Genomic DNA, 17,205 nt, shown 5'->3' on the forward strand with positions numbered 1-17,205 from the left:
AATTATTTCCTTCAACTCACAATCTGCAATAAAACCATTAAACTTCCTCATGCTTGTTGTGATTGCTTGTTGGGGATAACTAGTTTCTTCGAAGAATCTAATGACATTAAAATCCCAGTAGAAATCTGTTGAATTAAAAAATATGAAAGAAAAGTAGTTTCTTTAAGAGAGAAGGAAGAGAGAAGAAGAGAAGAAGAGCAGCTGAAAAGAAAAGAGAGCAATAATCTGGCCGCCCTCTTCACTTATTATTTATACTAAAAATAATAGAACAGTACAAAGACAACTATGCCCTTATAGAGCGGCAAAACATAAAACAGCATATATAACACTCAAAAACATAATAAAATTTGGACTCACATAACTATTGTGGTCCCCACCTCCTATCTAACAACTAACATAAAACATCTACTCAGAAAAACATCATAAAACTGATTAATCTTCAACACTCCCCCTCAAGTTGGGAGTAAATGTCACACATTCCCAACTTGCGTAGATCATGTTCAAGCTTGTTCTTTGCCACCCCTTTAGTGAGAACATCAGCCAGCTGCAATTCTAAAGAGACATAAGGCAAACAAACTTCTCTGGTTGTTACCCTTTCTCTTATAAAGTGTTTATCAACTTCAATGTGTTTTGTCCTATCATGTTGAATTGGATTGTGGGCAATATTGATTGCAGCCTGATTGTCACAATATAACATCATAGGTTCCTCTGCTTTCACCCCAATCTCACTCAAAAGAGATATAACCCAAAGAAGTTCTGAGACATCATGAGCCATGGATCTATACTCGGCCTCTGCACTTGACCTTGCCACAACTGCTTGCTTCTTACTCTTCTAGGAAATTAAGTTTCCACCTACAAAGGTACACACTCCTGATGTAGACCTCCTGCCATCTAAGCATCATGCCCAGTCTACATTTGTATAGGATTCTAGCTTCAGATTCTCATGATTTGAGAAAAGAATGTCTCTGTTAGGGTGCTTTTTCAGATATACAAGTATTCTCTCAATAGCTTCCCAGTGTTGAACCCGAGGTGCAAGCATGTACTGACTCACAACACTAACAGCATAAGAAATATCTGGTCATGTCATACACAAATACAACAGTCGACCCACCATTCTTTGATATCTCCCCACATCCTTTACCAACTCACCAACCACACCATTAATTCTATGATTTGGATCAATAGGAGTGTTTGTTGGTTTGATCCCCAGCTTCCCAGTCTCCCGCAGTAGGTCAAGTACATACTTTCTCTATGAAATGAAGATCTCATGCTTGGATCTTGCAACTTCAATCCCCAAAAAGTATTTGAGCTCACCAAGATCTTTAGTCTCAAATTCTTGCTGCAATGATTTTTTGAGATCATCAATCTCCTCCAGATCATTTCCTGCTAGCACTATATCATCTACATACACAATCGGAATTGACACCAAAGCATCTCTCCCCTTCACAAAGAGGGTGTGATCAGACTGTCTGTGTGTATCCAAAACGGATGAGTGCCCCTCTGAACCTATCACACCAAGTCCTAGGTGATTGTTTCAATCCATACAGAGATTTTCTAAATCTACACACCTTTCCTTTATCAACATTTTCATAAAAGCCTACTGGAATGTCCATATATACCTCCTGTAAATCACCATTGAGGAAGGCATTTTTTTCATCAAGCTGGAAAAAGGGCCATGAATAGGTGGCTACTAAAGATAAAAGGATACGAACTGAACTCATCTTAGCTACTGGTGCAAAGGTTTCCAGATAATCAACACCATAGGTCTGAGTATACCCTTTTGCTACCAACCTTGCCTTGTACCTCTCTATCTTGCCATTGGCCTTATACTTCACTATGAATACCCATCTACATCCGACTGTCTCCTTGTCTGAGGGGAGATCAACTATTTCCCAAGTTTGGTTTTTGACCAAAGCATCCATCTCATCTTACATGGTTGTTTTCCACTCGGGTTTAGAGAGAGCCTCAGTAACATTCCTGGGTATAGACATAGAATCCAGGGAAGAAAGAAAAGCACGGTAGGAGGGTGATAAGGCACTATACGAAAGATGGTGTGAAATGCAGTGGGTTATACACTTTCTATTCCCCTTACGAAGTACAATGGGAAGATCAAGGTCAGTGGGATCAGCTGCCACAGTGGTGTTAGGGACAGGAACATTATCATTAGAAAACATAACAGGCTCAAGAGGAATACCTAGAACTATATCTGCCGAATCTGGAGTTTCAGAATGATATGGGTTGAGGATGTGTGGAGTCAACCATCATCTGTCGGCGCTGATATTTCTGTGAGGCTGCCCGTAGTGGCTCAAGTAACAGGAAGAGGAATAGATTGTCAGTTCTCCTCCAAAAACTCTCCCCCTGAGGAGAACCACTCGAGAAGAAGGTGGATTCAAAAGAATGTAACATCTACAGTGACAAATCTGCTCCTCGTCACTGGGTCATAACAACAATACCCCTTTTGGTTCTAAGCATACCCAAGAAAAACACATTTCTTAGCCTTAGGATCCAATTTCTTGTGATGAGTGCTAAGAATGTAAACAAAGGAAACACGGCCAAAAACCCTCAAAGGTATACGAAATATCTCCCCATCTGGAAAATTAATACTAAATGGCACCTTAAACCCCAAAGTCCGTGAAGGAACACGGTTAATCAAATGCATAGTTGTAAGAACTACATCTCCCCAGAACTACACAGGAACTTATGCACACACCATAAGACTCCTTGCCAACTCCACAATGTGTCTGTTTTTCCTATCAGCAACTCCATTCTGTTGCGGTGTATATGCACAACTGCTCTGATGAACTACATCATGTTCTAGGAGATACGTGGCCAGGTCCTTCTCAAAGTACTCTGGCATTATCTGATCTAAATGCCTTAGTTCTCACTCCAATTTGTGTGAAAACCATCTGGTGGAACTGTCGTACCAAGTTAGGAACCTCATCATGTGACCTCATCAAATATATCCAAAAATAACGTGTATAATCATCCACAAACAAGAGAAAGTAATAGAATCCTCCCATGGAAGGGATATGATATGGCCCCTATACGTCAGTGTGAACAATATTAAAAATAGTACTTCTTTTATTACTTGGTTTAAAAGACTATCTACAATGCTTTCCTAACTGACAACTCTCACACTCCAAAGTAAATAATTGAACAGACTCAAACAATTTTGGGAAAAGACATTTCAAAGAACTAAAAGAAAGATGTCCCAAGCAATTGTGCCAAAGCATAATTTAGTTCACTGACTTTGGCGCACTACTACTGTTGTTGCTAGCATGATGGCCCTGATGTCTCGGAATCTCATCCAAAAGGTAGACTTCATTCACCTCACGGCCACTCCCAATCATCTTCTTTGACTCCAAATCCTGTAAAACACAATTACCAGGAAGAAAGGTCACGGAACAATTCAATTTTTTTGTCAAAGAACTAACAGACAATAGATTGGTATGAAGTCTAGGGGCATGTAAAACAGAAGACAGAATTATATCATTGGTCACTTTAACTGTCCCCTTCCCAACAATGGGCATATGTGAACCATCTGCTATAGAGACTGTCTCTACCAGAGCACAACTGATAGGAACTAAAAAGGGTAGGGGCATTAGTCATGTGCTCAAATGCTCCTGAGTCTATAATCCAAAGAGGTCCCTCCTTACCTGAAGTGGATGCAAGATTTGCAGCTGCATATGAACTACCTGTATGTGCAAAGGAAGTGGTGTAGTTGGCTCTTGCGTTTTGTTGTCCATCTGAAAGGCTAGAGCTAGGTGAATCTTTCTTACTCATAAGCTGTCCAAACCTCTCCAATTATGTTCTCACTGCTGCTACTACAATGGATTCCCAATCAATTTGGGAAAGAGGGGTTGAAGAGTCTCCTGTAGTGGCTACATTTGCATTTCCCTTCTTGCTTCTTACCCGAACAGGCATAAGATTTGGATGAAGCTTCCAAGTGTCCCTGGTATGCTTAGGCTTCTTGCAATAATCGCACACCAAGTCCTTCTTATCTTCCCTTCTAGTCTCACTACTCCCCCTATCTCCATTCGGCTTAGGTTTTGTTGTACCAACCATAACCGACTGGTCAATCCCAGACAGTCTCAGCATTACATTCCTCCTACTCTCCTCTCCAGAGACAGGCATAAGCCTGAGAGAGTGTCACGCCCTCCCTAGAAAGAATATGTTGCCTAGCAATGTCAAACTCAAGGTTTAACCCTGCCAAGAACTCAAAAAGTCTATTCCTCTCTACCAATCTATGATAAGTTGTTGCATCATTTACACTTTCCCATACCACAGTTTTTAAGTGAACTATTTCCTGCCATAGGGTTTTCAGCATGGAGAAATACACAGCAAGAGGTTTTTCTCCCTATTTCATACTTATCACCTGATTTCTTTAACTGATAAGCTCTGACTTCATTTTGCTTCTGAGAATAGGTTTCAATCACTCCATCCCAAATCTCCTTAGCAGTATTAGCCCATAGGAAACTTTTTGCATATGAGGTAACATAGAATTACACAGCCAAGATATTACCATGTAATTCTCCTGCACCCATCAGAAGAGTCTGTATTAGGTTTCTTCTCCTCCCCAATAAGATAGCCTAATTTTCCACGGGCACCAATAGCCATCTTAGCTGATTGTGCCCACTCCAAATAATTTGTACCATCAAGTTTTACTGTAGTAATGACCCCAGACCCAAAAATATCACTACTACCTCCAACACCCAATCCCACAGTACCGGTAAATTTCATCTCGGTATTCCAACTCTCCATCTTACTTCAAACAGTTCAATAGTAAGAAAAAAATAGATTGGAAACCTTCAAAAAATAATTTAATATCACACACACAGAAACCAACCCTTTCGGAAGAAGAAAACCCTAGCTGGTGAGAAATCTCTCTCCTCCCCACGCCTCCCAATAGAGAGAAGTAAATCGACCACTCCGGTAGGCTCAGAAAATTCCATAAACCAAACCGCCCTCTTCAGAAAATCAAAAAATAACTAACAATACCTGGGCGCCCAAGATCAGATCAAAAACAAAGAGTCCAACTTTTCTAGGACTCTTCCCCGCACTCCAGTTCTTCCTAATTTTGATGCCGAACAGTAGATCACCTTCTTGATGACCAGATCCCACAAAAAAATTCAAGAACTGGGCAATTTATAGTAGATCGATCAGCCCTTTACTACTTCATGCAATCGGCTTGATCTAGGGCTGCATGAGAAGAAGAGAAGAAGAGAAGTTGAAAAGAAAAGAAAGCAATAATCTGGCCGCCCCCTTCACTTATTATTTATACTAAAAATAATAGAACAGTACAAAGACAACTATGCCCTTATAGGGTGGCAAAACATAAAACAGCATATATAACACTCAAAAACATAATAAAATTTGGACTCACATAACTATTGTGGTCCCCACCTCCTATCTAACAACTAACATAAAACGTCATAAAACTGATTAATCTTCAACAATCCCCACCCAGGCACCAAGGGCTATCCCATAACCCATTGATTGTGTATAATTCCTCCTACATTTCATTTCTCCCTAGGCCATAAACATTAATTAAAACTCAATACACACCCATCCTTAATTCTTGAACTTAATGGAAATGGAGAATCTACCTACCAATTCTTCCACTGCTTCCACCATGTCCTCCTTCCACAGTGTTACAATCCCCCCCCCCTGAGGCTCCCCAAGAAGGAGCCAAAGTCCATCCTACACCTCTAGACCTCTAGAAACTCCTAACCCATCTTCCATCTAATTCCATCATTTGAATTCTTGTAAGAGCACAATGTCGGGTTTTTCTCTTCAGAGTAGGTCTTTGACCACCCTTCTCTTTCTTGCACTCCCTAGGCCTCTCAAATTCCAACTAATAATTTTCATCGGGACAAAAAGTAGCAAAACACCCATGAAGAAGCCTTGGTCTCCTTATTTTAGGCCCTTCCTCCTATCCCCTCTACCACTGAGTTCTAAATCTCCCTCAATGTCTGAAATTAGCCTTTCCGTTTCAGATCTTTTTTTCTTCTTTTTTCCTTTTTCCCCCTTCCTGATACAATAAGCATCCTCTTCCTTCTCTACATCCTTTCCAGCCATTGTCTGAATTAGATCTTTACCGCACTCACACTCATTTTGGCCGCAACAGCTCTCTATGAACCCTTCTTAGTTCCCCAACCCTGTACACATCAATTTCCAGATTCTATCTGCTTCCTCACTTGTCCCCTTACTTCTTCCTTCCACTGTCACCCACTCTCTTACATCAATTCCTCCTGGATAGGAAGCTAGAGTATCTATTACAGGCATAGCACACAAGTTAGTACCCATAAAAGAAATGGCACCCATACTTGGTACGACGGGAGGAGGACCAGGATTACTAGATTTGAGTTGCTGACAGGTTTTGTTTGGTTCTAAGGCCTTTCCCCTTTCTGGAAAATGTTGTGAAGTAGACATAGTGAAAGTATCACTTTTGAACGACCTACCCACTTTTTTTTTGTCAAAAACGGTAACTTTCATTAGACATATTAAGAGAATACATTGTCACCACCCAGTCAAGGGTGTTAACCCCAAGAAAAGTACTTTCTGATTACAGAACAGCCCAAAACAAGTTTTCCCTGAAAGTTCCTTGCTTTTTAAGGGTGTTGACTAGTCCATTAGCTGACCTCCTTGTCCACTTGAACAGTGCCCCAACCTCCCTTGCCAAGCAGTTTATTTCCCTCATGAATTGTCGATGTACCCAGGCCCCTAAGTTATGTGACTGCAACCACCCAATTAATAGTTTAGAGTCCCCTTCTACCTCAATTTGGTGTAAGCCCCATTGTTTAGCCAGTCTTAGACACTGCAACCTACCCACTTGGAGTTCCTTACTCTGTGTTTTCGATACTGGAATACTGGAATACCCCCATCCACCCTCAGCAGATTTTTGTCCCTCTCCACAAACATCCTGTGATTCGTCAAACTTAGGGTCAGCTCCCTCGGCGGTGGGGAGTGGAGCTTGCACAGCTTCAAGACCAGTTTCTTCACCATTTTGAGTCTTCCTGCAAACCTTCATCTTCGAATTCTTCCTCTACAAACAATAGCTTTGTGTGCAGACTTTCCATTTCGAGTAGATTATTGTTGCTTTTCAAAATCACACTTCCCAAACTTACAGCTTCATCACTATCGGAGTCATCACTGCTATCTTGTTAACTCAACCAGTCTTCAATCTTTGTTCAGTTAATATCGCTACGTTTCAGACACCTTGGATTATCAGGTGAGAGACGGTTCACTATGTTGGAAGGGACCCGCTGTAAAGAGCTTCAGGGTTGAGAGTCTTGAGACCCTACGCCTGACCCGGTTGGGATTCGAAGGAGAAGAAGATAGATGATTGTTATCGTCCATCAACTCACCCCCTCCCAGTCACATGAGTACTTAAAGGGTCGCTTGGCCCATCTATCCTAGATTGGGCCTTGGACTCGAGCCCTTTAATTGGAGCACCCGGGTTAAAGGACTTTGGGCCGCCATTGCCAGCCCACTTCTTACTTCTTTTCCTCCCACGTGACTTTTTAGGAGGTCACGCCCCCCTGTTTTAAAAGTCAAACCAGCAACCTTACCTTTTGGACTGGTCTGCGGTTGTTGGTTCAACACCCCCACTTTACCCACTTGACCATTGCCAGCCCACTTCTTACTTCTTTTCCTCCCACGTGACTTTTTAGGAGGTCACGCCCCCCTGTTTTAAAAGTCAAACCAGCAACCTTACCTTTTGGACTGGTCTGCGGTTGTTGGTTCAACACCCCCACTTTACCCACTTGACCATTTTTGCCTTTTTCCCCAGAAGCCACCTGCACATAGGATCTGCCAATTGTCAGGGGATGAGTGAGAAACAAGTGTCGAATTACAATACAGCCAATATGTCAACAAATTTCAACTTCCCTTTACCAATAAGGAACACTACAACAGATTTTGCCCAAGGGACATAATTGAGACCATTAATTTTGATGGAAGCCATCTGTATGATCATAAAATCTAGTTGTATAACTATACCAGACATATTTTCACCACTCGAAGAGGCCATGATAAGAAAATCAACACTGGCCACACCTAACATCACCACGATACTCCCACAATTACTGTTGAATACTTCCATAAATAGTTACTTGCACATAGCAACAAACATCACCCTACAAACACACATTTTGCCCAAGAGGCATAATTGAGACTATTAATTTTGATGGAAGTCATCTGTATGATCATAAATCCAGTTGAATAACTTACCAGACTTATTCTCACCACTGGAAGAGGCCATGATAAGAAAGAAAATCAACACTGACCAGCACCTAACATCACCACGATATTCCCACAATTACTGTTGAATACTTCCATAAATAGTTACTTGCACATAGCAACAACCATCACCCTACAACCACACATTCCAACACACCCATTCTAAACAGAGGTGAAAACCCAACCGATCTCATAAATAGCACAAACAACCTCCAACCAATGTCATAAACCACAAAGAACCTGCTGCTTCTACACTCCACTGCATCACCCAAATATTAGAACTAGTCAACTGAACACACAGAAAATTATCCCTCTTTGAACCACCAAGTAGAGGGTCTTCAATACATCATCATATCAACACAAATCAATTCATTTGAAGGTTTCTATAGATTCTTTAATACATAAAAGGAGAGAACTTCAATGTGTAGCGCTGTAGAAACCAGAAAATCTATCCAGTTGATCAATGGTGCTCTGATACCATGTGATTAACTCGGATTAGATCTCAAAAATAAAGAAAATAGAAGGAAACAGCCCTGGATCGAATGCAAAAGAGAGAGAGAAAGATAGAACAGAGAAGAGAAGAAAGAAAGAATAAAAAATAGGGCAAAAATAGGGAGTGTTCAAACAGAACATCTCTCTCCTGTGGCCTTCTTTTATTTAATGTTAGAACAAAGAGAACTGCCCTTTCCTATGTAATGCAAAGTATACATCTGTCACCTAAACATAACTTCCAACACCCACAAAATGAATGATTTAGTTTAATAATGTCTATTTTATTATTATAACCTCAAAATAAAGAATATATAAAATATTTCATATAGAGTCATGTACAAAATAACTAGGTGCTTAAACGAGTCAACTCTCCATGGGCACCTTGTTGCCTAGGTGTCACCTTGACAACAATGTATCATTCTTTTACCCCACATTGATAAATTTTCAAATTGAAAACAATAAAAAAAATACTTAGGGAGGAATGCAGCTATAGCATTATAAAAGTAAGAAAATAATATTTCAGACTAAAGACAGAGTACAATTTTTTCTTTTTTAAAATTGTTAAACACAATTAAGTGTTATTTACAAGAGTAGATGTAATCGAGCAGATTAGACAATCCATTCTGTACAATATAGACAAGCTTTTTTTATCAGCACAATTTAGACAAGTTTGAGCAACAAAAATAATTCTTTGAGTGAGAAACCCTTTAGTTCTTTCTTAAAAACTAAGCTTAATTTTAATAATGAGGCAGGATACACCAAATACAGCAGGAAGTGAAGGTGTTAGTGGAAGAACAAAGTCCCACACTGTCACACTTAGTTTCAGATGTATTGAAAGATCTGCACAAGTATCTTCATCAATCATATCAACTGGCCCATTTTCCGAAAAGAATTCAGCAAATGGCGGTGATTCAAGAACTCTTCTTAAATTTGAACATACAGATTTTAGTCTTTCTACCTACAAAACAAAGAAGCTCATGACTAACCCCAGATAAAGCCCTTAGTTTCACCAAAGGACTTTAAAATCAATGAAGGTTCAGAAAATAACCACTTCCTCCAAAGGTTTTCCTTCAACAGGTTCCACAATGTCAAGACAGCTCCTAAGTTCTCTGTATATTTGATGCTTCTCATCATAATCCATGCATTCGGCTGAAGATCTGGAGAAGAATGAATAAAAGCATAAAAACCGAGATCTGGGTAAATTAAAAAAGAAACTCTGTCACATAAACAAGCCCTCTAAATTTTTATAAATTCTAGATATGTCCTACTCTCCAAAATAATCTCACAAATAGCAATTAATTGAATACAAGTCTCAAAATAAAAACTAATATTTAACTGAAATAAAGAGAATAGATCATCACTGTGCATCTGGCTTCATGGCAGTGATTAGAAGCTCTCCTTCATATTGACCAGGGGGCTGTCCAGAAGGGACATCTATTGAAACCCAAACTGCTGCTGTCTCTCTGCAAAAAAGAAATGATCCAAATATTATAGAAGAGATCAAGAGAAGATGTTCTTCAGAACAAATCAGTTAAACCTTGTCAATACTCAATAGCAATACTTTAAAAAGAAGTTTAAAATTATTCATGTGAAAGGTAACAAGGAAGGGTTTCTGTTTTTTTTTTTTTTTCAATTATTACCCAGGAAGTATGTTTACTTGACTGGTTGGCAAATCAAGGGGAACAAGAACATCAGGAACACCCAAGATAGGCACCACACGTCGCAAAGTCACAGAATTCCCAACAACCAACCTGCCAATGGCTATTATCAGCAATCTTATTTATATCCGGGGGGGGGGGGGGAATTGCAAGGTAGTGGAGTATATTTCAAAAAACAAACCTATCACCAGAATTAGAGCACAGGTCAGTACACTGAACTTGCACCACACCTGCAATACCAGGACCACCCCAAGAAACTTTTGGACGCATTGCAACTTGAACATTCTCCCTCTCATTTCTTGCTGCAAGAAGAGTAACCTTCAAGACAAACCAGAAGTCAGAATCAGAACAAAACCTAATGATAGTAGTGGGGGGGAGCCAGGTTAAACCACTTTGCCCATAACACTCAAAATGCTTGGCATACTTACCATAATATTTTGGTAATTATAAAAGGAAAGGAACAAAGCATCAACTCTGTGGACTATCATAATTCCTACGGTTCCTCTATAAATGTCTTGCCTTAATACTAATCTTACAACAACCATGATTTCATGGAGTCATAATTTTTAAAACAAAACTCTTGTGCTTTAAAACTTAATTGAAAGTCTATCTACCATAAACTTCCCATTTATGATGACCAGAGTGTTATATTTGAAGAAACCAGTGGTGTGAAAATTAGATTAAGGGAAAAGAAAGGATTTCAAAATTATGCCCCAGATAGAGAAAGTCCAAGGATGCATATCTTTATATAACTATTTTACGCTTTCTTATAACAAGGCTGGCCAAACACAACAAGCAACCCAAACAAGAGAAAACCAGGAAAATGATCACCCACTACAGAGATGCATCTTGGCTCAACCAACATCTGACCTGGCAAATCTATCTGCTAAAAATTAGTTGATCTTAGTGAGAAGCTGAACAAGATTAGATCTTCACTTTGGCTGCTAAAGTCTTAGCTTCCTAAAGTAAAGCTGCAGAAGCAATGAACCCTTCATCCTCACCCTTCATCCATCAAATTACCACCTATAAATCCCTTTACCTCCGAGCTATTGATGCTCAAGACCAGGAAAACATCAACCTCAAGTAGGGTATCTCCATTCAGAGGGTCCCATGACCTACAACAAAGCCTGAGTGAACTTGAAGATTCTTTCCCAAGTCCCAAACTATGATCTGTTGAAATGGAAATGAGTATTTATGTCAACATGGAGACAGCATATCAAACACGGCAAGCACACCAAGTTTAGAAATGGGAACGCAGTATATGCATTTAGGCTGTATATGTATACAAATAAATACATATACGCCTACATATATATACACAATTCACATGCCTTCCTAGATTGCTAACAAAGAAATGTTAAGTTACATTAAAGTAAGTAAACTATGGATTAGTTGCTTGAGACCTGCGGGCATTCAATAGAGCCTTGTTTGGCAAATGGAAATGGAGGTATAGGGAGGAGAAGCAGGAACTCTGGGGGTTGGGTTGGGAGTCTGTTCATCCCCATGAATCCCATGGATCAGGCATCATTATGAACCTCAATGAAGATTTTGCTCAGTTTACTTCATTTAAGGTAGGTAAATGGGTACTACATCTATTTTTGGAAGGACGATTGATGTGGGGCCCAACTTCTATGTGAGGCCTTCCTGGACTTGTTCTCATTGGCTGCCAATAAAAACTGTATAGTCAAAGACAGCTATGAACTGCTTGGGGACAGGCTGGTGTGGGTCCCAAGACTTAGAAGGAGCTTATATGACTGGGAAATGGATAGATTCACCCAGATGCTTGAGCTGATTAGTCAATCCAATCCCAAGCGCCAAGCTGCAGACAGCAGGCTCAGGAAGGCTTCACCCTCAGGCTGCCTCTCTGTTAAATCCTTTTTTCAGTTATGATCCCATGTGGATGCTGCTACAGTTGACTGGCGTTGGATCTGGAAGACCAAAGCTCCTTCTAAACTGATTTTCTTTGTATTGACATCCATCCTTGAGAAGATTCCCACCAACAACCAGCTGAATGCTAGAGGCATGCATATTGTGAACCTATGCCACCTGTGCAAAAGCCATGAAGAGTCTCCAGCACATATTGATCCATTGTGACTTCACCTATGGGACATGGATACATTTCTCCCATCTTTTCAACAAAATTAGACCTCTGCCAGTGTTTTGGGCTCCTGCTCTTCTTGGTCTTCCACTGCTCTCAGTAAAAGAGGCCCCTTGCCCTTTGCTGGACAGTTTGGAAAGAGCGCGACAGTAGAATTTTCCAAAACAAGGAATCTCCTCTTGAAGTTGTTATTAGCAAAGTGAAGAGATCCTTAATTTTTTTCAGCAGGTCTTCAAAAGAAGTTCAAGGGATGGGAACCTTAATTTTTTGGCCCTGCCTTGGCTTTTGTGGATTCCATCATGTACAGCTCAGTATCCGCGTGCATGCTTTTAAGAGGCTTCTCCCTTATTAATAAAAGATTTTCACTTATTGAAAAAAGAAATAATAAAACAGAAAAAGGTTGCTTTATATTGGCATGCTTTTCTTTCTTTGAAAAGGTATTAGCATGGCTAATGACTCAGTAGCTTAGATGGTCACTCAGCACCCCTCTGAATATGGAGGCGTAGGATCAAACCTGCGCAGCTGCAGGCTCTCTGTGCAAAGGTCAGTGAACTTCATGTGCGCCTTGCTTTGTCCCAACCCCTAATCCCCCTCTAATGTGTAATATGTAATACCAAAAAAAGAAAAGGTATTGAAATGGATATTCACATAAATAAGTTTTAGTACAGGGGTTTAAAATTTGAAACCATAAAGAGGCACTAATGTGAAAAGCCCTGTACCAAGCCACCGTATTGCAAAAAAGTTTTATATCCAGATATAAAGTTAGGCAATGTCACTTGAGACATCAATTTAAAATAAAAGAAAATAAAATAAAATAGGGCTCTACTCTCCTCTCTACAAAGGAAGCCCAAAAACAAGGGTTTTTCCATGATTTTCATTATATTAACAGGGAGAGACGGACTTTAACTCACCCAGCTGCAGAAAAGAACCCAAACAATCAACACCAAAAACTAGGGTTCCAAACTTTTTCCCTTCAATTCTATTATCGCTCCTTTCTTCCATGGTGTTTTTCCTTTTTTTCCCTTCTGTTTCTGTACACAGCATGTTCAGGTGTTTCCAAATCTGTGTCAGGTCCCCCCAAATAATAGCTTCCAAGGGGTATCTACAATTACATCCCATCCCTGTATGCCCTTGATTTCCCAATATGCAGAACTAGAAATTTAGCTTAACTACATCTTGTGTGGTGACCAACTCTGACATAAGCCTGTAGATATATGTGGTGACCAACTCTGACATCCATTGAAAAACCTCTAAACTCATATCTGTTATGGATCAAATTGGCAACCCTCACTTTATTGAAATTAATTAATCTCGCTGAACAACTATCCTCATCTAAGAATATTCTTTCTATGAATACAATATGCATTTATAAGAGAATATAAGGTTGCTACACGCTATGTATAAAAAGTTACACAACTTGTGTTTTATAATTAAAATACCAACTTGTACAACTTCACGTACATCAGAGAGAGAGAAGAAGAGATCAAACATGATACTATCCTACAATAACCATATCGAAGTAAACTGATGCAATACCTAGACATCAAAAAAACCAAACCTACAATACCTGGAAGGTGATGGGATAGTGAGAGGAAAATGGCACATTTTCTCACTTTTGATTTTGCATAGGATACATACGTTGGAAATGGGAATGAGAATGGTGTAGAACACAATAGGAGCATCCACACAAGCCTAAGAATTATGGTCACGAAAATGGAGGGAAGCTTCCATCTGAAATGCTGGGAAGAATTAGACCAATAAGGCACAACAGTAGAGAAAATTAGGTTATGAATTTACGGGGGAAACATAGATATTGGATTATACAAATGCTAGATGACCTTAGCTGAACAGGATGCCCTTTCAGATAGCCCAGTCACATGTTTCAAAGAAATGAAAAGAATAGATGCATCAAATGTCACAAGTGCCAACATGGTTAGCGTGTGTTTGCATTTGGAGTCATCATTTTATGATGCATGTTCATTAGTTCAGAGCCATAATGAGGATTTTAGCATCCCAACATCTTCCTGCAGCCTTCTCTTCCTTTAAAATTTATCAACCAAGTAAAGAGAGAAAAGAAGAAATATTCTGACAGCGCCAGCCTGACAATGTTGACAATAGAGCTCCTTTGCAGAGCTAATCACCTTTATGGGCTGATGTTAGTGAAGGCCCATCAATCTCATACCAGCTGGTGGACATATCATGGAACAAGAAAAAACTTCTGCTAACATTAAGGGAAGGGATGACTCTGCATATCCTAACGTGCTGTCAGACTCTGCAGTCTGGCTAAGGGGTGTAACTTGGGTCAGGTTGAGATGAGCATTTGTCAAATTTTGAAATGCCCCAGCCTGGACCCAAGCCCAATGTAGTTGAAAATCTTTAACTTGAGTTGTGGGCTGGTTGAAGAACCCTGGGGATGCTGCTTGGTGCTATAAGAACTAAATTAAGAAGATCAATTGGCTGACAAGGAGTATGCCAGTTTCTATTCAGTGGGTGGGGATATCAGCAAATGCTTTGGCTGATGTGTTAGCCAAGCAAGGGGCAAATAGAGAAGAATTGTTCTGGGCTCAGCTGTGATTTCTGTATTCTTTTCCTAGTTTCGTTGCAATCTGTTAGGAGAAGCTGCAGCCTGCACCTCTCCAAGGGCTGTTGTATGAGATTATAAATCTGAATCAGTTTCTGAATTAATAATTCATTGTTGCTCATTGAAAAACCTGAACGACACCCGACTTGCATCTCAACTATGGATCAATTAGGGCTAAATGTGTAGGAAACAAACCAGATACTGTCCCCCCACACCCAACTCTCTTTTCTCATTCTGTCATTGTCTCAACCAAGATTTTTTTAACAGTGCCTTTTCAACCCAGTTGTTTAATCTTCCCAGTGCAGCTTTTATGTAAAAGCTGTGATTAGAAACATACCAACTTTCTCCATTAACATATTAACAATACCATATAGATTTAAAAAAATGAATCATCGAATATCTGAAATGACATTTTATAAACAACATTTATGAGTATCTAATTTGTAGCTTCTACAGGATATAAGCTCCATATAAGAAGCTTGGGTAAAATACTTTCCATCCTACCCATATAGATGTAATTCTGAGTTAATAATTTTAGCTAAATGAACAAGTATAAGTTTGATCATATGCGCCGTTACTTAAATTCACTGCATTGCCTTTTGTGTACCCAGAAATGCAGGTAATGGTTTATGCATATAAATACATAACTGGGAGAAAAAACTATGATCCTGAAAACATGTATGCATGTAGGAAGGCAATTATAAAACTGATTAAGTTTAAACTAACAGCACAGAGAAATCTCATTATGTTTGGAGTAACTCGGTTTGCGTCTGGGACAAATAAGGATAACAATAGCAATGGACTCACAGGCTCTAAAGGTCTAGGCATTTCTTGCTGTCCAACATTTGCTGTGCTTGGCATGTACCAGACGTGCAGTAGGTCTGCAGATGAAACCTTTGTGGGATCAAGTGATCCAATCAGAGGGTTTGAAGCATACAGACCACCATCATTCCATCCATAACCTGTCCCTCCTCCAGCAACACCTTCTACTGGAGGCATGGTGACGTTCTGCTGATTCCCCTCTCCTGGGTAGAATAAAAAAAATACATGTTAGATGGAGACATGTCAGCCCCTAGATCTACCCTAGCCTCACTTGAAAGGAGAAAAATAGGTGTAACATAAAACACAGAAAGTAAAGATGATATTTCAAAGGAAAAGAGACGTAAAGAAAATATCCACCACCGAGAAAATAAGAACGCAATTTACATAGAAAAAGTTCAAGCTAAGCATTTAAGAAGTAGAAGGAAACAATGCGAATTGCGATATTATATAATAACCTCATCCGCATCATTGTCTTGGACAATGCATTGATTGGACATAAGTAAACGAGATGAATGGGACCACGAGGTGAAATTATAAAATCAGTTTCAGCAATCCTTATGTGAGACCTGTCATTATATCAACTATATGATATCAGATAATTGAATGGGAAGATCCACTCTGACAATATTTACCCATTATGTTGTCATCAGTTAAGTTCTCGCCTTCCAACAACTGAGTCCAACAAAGCTAAAACTCAAAATTGCTTTCTCAATTGGACACTAGCCTCAAAGTAGGCATCCATAAACTCCTAAAAGCATTTAGATAGTTGTACCTTGCCTCTCTCATTTTGAAAGCAAAAACACTAAGTTATAATCCGAAGCAGTAGAGGAACCCTAGAACTTGATAAATTTGATGGGATCGTTTGATATTAATCGGAAAAAAATATATATATACGTGTCGAAAAACAATCACGTTGCAGGATAAACAAAGAATCATTAAATTAAACCCCGCAACGGAGGAGAGCAAAGGGCAAAACCCTAAAGCTTGAAAGAAGTGAAGAACCCTCCAGAACCAGAGAAACTTGAATAGAACGAAACATACAATGAACTGATAATAAGAATATGGACAGTAAAAGTTGCAGACGATGACCTGTATTCTCCATATCCATCACCCTTTTTTCTTTCCTTCTCCGTGACCTTGTTCGGAGAGCTCTTCACTTTTCCAATGGTAAGATGATCGTTGGGGACTGGTTTCAGAACAATTAATTTGGATGGAGAAAGAACGCTCGGAAATTGTTGGTGTGTTCCGTGAGGACTGAGGTGATTTTCAGGTGAAGCAAGATTCAAGAAAAATGTTGGCAGTCTCGTCAGTGT

The 17,205-nt window shown here is 39.6% G+C and overlaps 1 protein-coding gene across 6 annotated transcripts in view; it reads right to left on the bottom strand.

Moving 5' to 3' along the window:
• Nucleotides 1-17,205, bottom strand: part of LOC148876989 (alpha-1,6-mannosyl-glycoprotein 2-beta-N-acetylglucosaminyltransferase) — a 65,944-nt gene extending 48,739 nt beyond the window's left edge. For 4 of the 6 annotated variants that reach the window (XM_088979909.1, XM_088979901.1, XM_088979892.1 and 1 more), the window contains exons 1-7: nucleotides 16,982-17,205; nucleotides 15,878-16,095; nucleotides 10,573-10,709; nucleotides 10,374-10,484; nucleotides 10,095-10,196; nucleotides 9,782-9,890; nucleotides 9,491-9,691 (exon numbers count right to left, since the gene is read on the bottom strand). In XM_088979909.1, the coding sequence (XP_088836035.1) occupies nucleotides 9,491-9,691; nucleotides 9,782-9,890; nucleotides 10,095-10,196; nucleotides 10,374-10,484; nucleotides 10,573-10,709; nucleotides 15,878-16,095; nucleotides 16,982-17,000 (897 nt within the window). In that variant the 5' untranslated portion in view covers nucleotides 17,001-17,205. Of the gene's footprint in view, nucleotides 1-9,490; nucleotides 9,692-9,781; nucleotides 9,891-10,094; nucleotides 10,197-10,373; nucleotides 10,485-10,572; nucleotides 10,710-15,877; nucleotides 16,096-16,347; nucleotides 16,454-16,981 lie in introns of those variants that run through there. The other 2 variants (XM_088979924.1, XM_088979917.1) reach the window with 1 other exon arrangement.

Source organism: Nelumbo lutea, chromosome 1 (genome assembly GCF_056320005.1).
Source record: "Nelumbo lutea isolate HS-2025 chromosome 1, American lotus-T2T, whole genome shotgun sequence".
In the NCBI taxonomy this organism is placed as follows: Eukaryota; Viridiplantae; Streptophyta; class Magnoliopsida; order Proteales; family Nelumbonaceae; genus Nelumbo; species Nelumbo lutea.